Source organism: Pseudopodoces humilis, chromosome 2, assembly GCF_049639895.1.
Source record: "Pseudopodoces humilis isolate 2021_Gansu_Grassland_sample_001 chromosome 2, ASM4963989v1, whole genome shotgun sequence".
Classification (NCBI taxonomy): Eukaryota; Metazoa; Chordata; class Aves; order Passeriformes; family Paridae; genus Pseudopodoces; species Pseudopodoces humilis.
Genome location: NC_142201.1, coordinates 7,892,188 through 7,896,270, shown reverse-complemented (window position 1 = coordinate 7,896,270; position 4,083 = coordinate 7,892,188). Strand labels below are relative to the sequence as shown.

The window sequence follows — 4,083 nt, the reverse complement described above, 5'->3', positions numbered from 1 at the left end:
AGCTCTCCCCGCGCGCCCCCGGGCTGGCGCGACGCTCTGGGCGCGCTGCTGGGAGGTGGAAACGCGAGCTTGGTCGGGCGCCCACACACCCCGCGCCCTCCCCGCCCGGCAGCCCGCTCCAACTGGCGCTGGGGCACGCGGCGCGCGGAGGGGCGGAGCCTGTGTCACGCTCGCCGAGCGCTCGGCAGCCAATGGGCGGGCCGGGAGAACGCGGGCAGCACGCGGGGCCCGCGTGTCCCCGCGGCACGGGCTGTCAATCACCCGTCAGTCACTCGCCCCGCCCGGAGAGGGGGGAGGGCGGGCCCGCAGCGCCGCTCCGTCACGGTGCCCCTCGCTGCGACCCGCGCCCCGGCGGCACCGGCCAGCGTTCTGCGGCCGCCGCTGCCTTGTCCCGGGGTTGGGGTGCGAGGGAATCGCCGCCGCACTGGAACGGCTCTCCTGGGGCCTCAGTCCCGCAGTTTCTTGGCCGCCAGCGCCGAGCCCGCGCGGCCCGGCCCCCTCGGGATGCCCGCGCTGCGGGCTCTGCTCCCGGCGCCCTCCCCCGGTGGGGGGCGAGAGGCGGAGCCGGCGTGGCCGCCGCCCGCCGCCTTTATCTGGCGTGGCGGCGCAGGGGGTGGCACTGGGGAACACCTTGTTGTAAGATACGCGCTATAAATACGGCGCCGGGGATGGGAGCGTGGCCACGGGCGGCGGGGAACAGCTCCGGAGCACGGTGGGTGCCTTCCCCGCGGCCGGGGACAGCTTAAATTTTAATTCACCGGCGCGGTGCGGGCCTGCCAGCCCCTCGGCCACCCCCGACACCCGGTTCCCGGGAGGAGTTGCGGGGAATTTCTGCTTTTTGCTTTGTTGTGTACGGAGGGGAGCGGCGGCAGCGAGCCCCGGTGGCTGCCGCAGGGCAGGCGGAGGAGCGGAGGGTGAGAGAAGGGACCGGGGGGGAAAGGCTGAAGGAAGGACGCGGGGCTGGGGATAAAGGCGGCGGGGGAGGAGAAGGCGCTGGCGGGAGGGGATGGGAGGATGGGAAGGCGGGCTGGGGGAGGGAGGAGGGAGAGAGGGAGGCTGGGAGAGCAGCTCTAACCCCGGCGCCTCCGCCACCGCCTCCCAGCAGGACTCCGATCGCGAGCAGCCGCCGAACCCATCCTGCGACGGAGGGCGGCCGGTGCCGCTAGCGCGGAGGAGGAGGAAGAGGTCGCCAGAGGAGCCCCGCGGGTCCGGTCCGAGCCGCGTCGCTGAGCACGCCTGCCCGGCCGCCAAAATGATGCAGATCTGCGACTCGTACAGCCAGAAGTACTCCCTCTTCAACGCCATGAACCGCTTCATCGGCGCCGTCAACAACATGGACCAGACGGTGATGGTGCCCAGCCTGCTGCGCGACGTGCCGCTGCTGCTGGAGGAGCTGGACGCGGCGGGCGCCGTGTGCCCGCCCCGGGATGCTGCCCTGTCGCCCGGCGACCCCGGCGCCTACTTCTCCCGCAGGGACATGTATAGCCACTACATGCTGCTCAAGTCCATCCGCAACGACATCGAGTGGGGCGTGGTGCAGCCGCCGGCGGGCGAGGAGGCCGCCCGCAAGAAGGACAAGCTGGGCGGCGGGCCCGCCGAGGAGGGCGAGGGGGAGGAGGACCTGGAGCAGCAGTTCCACTACCACCTCAGCGGACTCCACTCGGTCCTCTCCAAGCTCACCCGCAAGGCCAACGTCCTCACCAACAGATACAAGCAGGAGATCGGCGTCAGCAGCTGGGGGCAGTGAGCGCCGGGGGGGGGCGGGGGAAGGGGCTCCGAGCCGGCGGGAGCGGCGCGCCCCCGCCCGGCGCTGCCGCTGCTGCGGTGGCCGAGGGCAGCGCCCCGGGCCGGGGCTTCCCTGCGCGCTCCCAGGACTGCAGCAGGTTTTCTACCAACGCACAAGAGAGAGAAAGAGATGTAAATTAATCAATACTAGTTTATTAATTATTTTGACCCCCTCCGTGTTTTTTTCGTTGTACGGTCCGGGGCGAGCAGTCGCTGTGCCCGCCCCGGCTGGGAGGCTGAACCCGTACGTGTACGAGGTGGTGGCATTGCTGGCTGATAAGGAGGCTCCACTGAAGCCGATGAACATAACGAAACCGGCACAAAATTGCTTCTGTTACCCCGGAAGGAACCCAGTGAGCTAAGGAGCTAACCATCTCTGTTGTGGGAGAGATGGTGGGTCCCGTGGTTGTACATGTACTGGAGTTTATTTAAAACTTTTTTACTCAGATGTAGAGTATATTCTAAAATAAATGCAAATGTAATAACTAAGAGTGACCTAAACTTTTGGTATGATTTATCTTTCTTTAATTAAATGATATTTTTAACATCTGGAATTCTTCTGTTTTTCTTCTGTTACATTCAGAGCTGCCTTACTAGGTACAGAAATCTGTATGCGCAAGAGAGGGGGTTTTGTGGCTTTGTTTTTTTCCCATCAAAGCATTTAGGCAGTGATGATAACTTGGCATATCTAAAATGTTTGAGTGACCATATTAAACTTAACCATACATGGCCTGAGTTTTGGTAAGCTGTTCCCAGCTGCACGGTGCAGTTGCTCTGTGTGAGTGTTGCCTTGAAGGTCAGTGCCTCTTTAACAAAATCTGAGAAGATCAAGTCATGGTTACTCTGCAGGCAGCGAGTCATGGAAGCTGGAGTGAAGCCTAGGAATGACTCTTGCTTTTTTCAGGAAGTATCTTAATGTACTGTGGGGAGCTCTTTTCTCTCCCTCCTAACAGGTCTGGCAGACTTGCCTCCCCAGTCTCTTGCATTTCTTTCCTCTAATTCTCCTTGGATACCGGGAATTAATCAGTTTTATGTTACCCACATTGTATTGATTTCTTTCTCTACTTTTTTTCTCATTTCATGAAGTAAAGTGCCTCAGAATTGGGTGTCTATATTGTATTCTAATATTAAGTTCTGATACTGAAGTGCACTTGTTGGCTGTGATACAATATATAACAGAGGATAAATGTTTAATAAATATGTAAATCCTTACATTATGTAAGTTTTCTTCTCAGGCACTGAAATGCCAAGTTGGTAGACATAACAGATTTCACTTTGTATCACTACCATCAAATTTAGGGCTTGTTTGTTGGTTTGGTTTTTTATTTCTTCTAAAAATAGAATAATTTTTCTCTCAACTTGGAGGACATTTTTGTTTAAATTCAGATATTCTTTAGCACTTTATTTTTCAGCAATGTTAGGACATTGTAGTTAAGCGTGAACACTCCAGACATGGTACTAGTTGGCAGATGCTTTTGTAAGTTAAAACACTCGGCCTAAATCTAGGTTTAAAAATATATATTTTGGAAGGTTTTTCCCTTCTGAGATAAAGAAGAACTTTGTGAGACTGGATAATTTTTAGTTTGGCAATGCTTGTTCTTTTTGTAATGTTTTTAATGCCTCTTCCCCTCCCCTCTTGGGAAGATGCCAGGAAAAAGTCAGGAACAAGGAGAGGGATTACCCTGGTTTCCTAACATGTCAGCTTGCCAGTCTTTCCACGGTCGAACTAATGCAATGCAAACGATGCAGTGCCCTGTGCTGGATGGTGAAGTTTTGTTCTGAAGACAAGGGTGAGAGGGAGAACCTGTTCTGCTGTGTGGCTCCCTCCTGGCCCTGCACTCCGTCAGCTGAAAACCACATTACAGCCTCTCCTGGGGAGCGCCAGCGAAACCTCAGACAAAAGCAGCTCATGCAGTTTCACCTGTGTGCCTTTTGATCTCCCAGTACCTTCTCCTCCTATGGGACAATACTGTTTAAATGTTGCACAAGAGACAATGTGATGCTGATTTAGACTATGAGTAATGTCAGAAAAATAATTAGTGCAGCACAGCCATGAGTATGGCATCCGTTCCCTCTGCACTCGAAAAAAAGGCACACAAGTTTTGGTGGAAGAGCAGCTGACATCTAGTGCTGTGGGGCAGCAAAGGTGGCATTTCCTTACAGGTAAAGCTTTGGGTAACAGGAGGAGGTTTCTGTGACTCAAGGGTTTGCCTGGCCTCCCTCTGTGACTAAGCTGCAGTTGCTGAAGTGCACGTGGCTCCCATGCGGAGGCCCAGGCGCTGGGCTGGCAGCAGCCCT

General features: G+C 56.6%; 1 protein-coding gene across 2 annotated transcripts; it reads left to right on the top strand.

The window, feature by feature from the left end:
• Positions 1–560: 560 nt before the first annotated feature.
• MID1IP1 (MID1 interacting protein 1) lies at positions 561–2,339 on the top strand. Of its 2 annotated transcripts, none has more exons than XM_005516725.3 (2): positions 561–712; positions 1,106–2,339. In XM_005516725.3, the coding sequence occupies exon 2, from the start codon at positions 1,253–1,255 to the stop codon at positions 1,745–1,747; it is 495 nt and encodes a 164-aa protein (XP_005516782.1). In that variant the 5' UTR covers positions 561–712; positions 1,106–1,252; the 3' UTR covers positions 1,748–2,339. The 2 variants fall into 2 exon arrangements, with proteins under 2 accessions (XP_005516782.1, XP_005516783.1); XM_005516726.2 differs by lacking the exon at positions 561–712 and adding an exon at positions 720–914.
• Positions 2,340–4,083: the final 1,744 nt, after the last annotated feature.

Coding starts and splice junctions, on each gene's coding strand:
- MID1IP1 (XM_005516725.3), top strand. CDS start 1,253: ATGATGCAGATCTGCGACTCGTACAGCCAGAAGTACTCCCTCTTCAAC.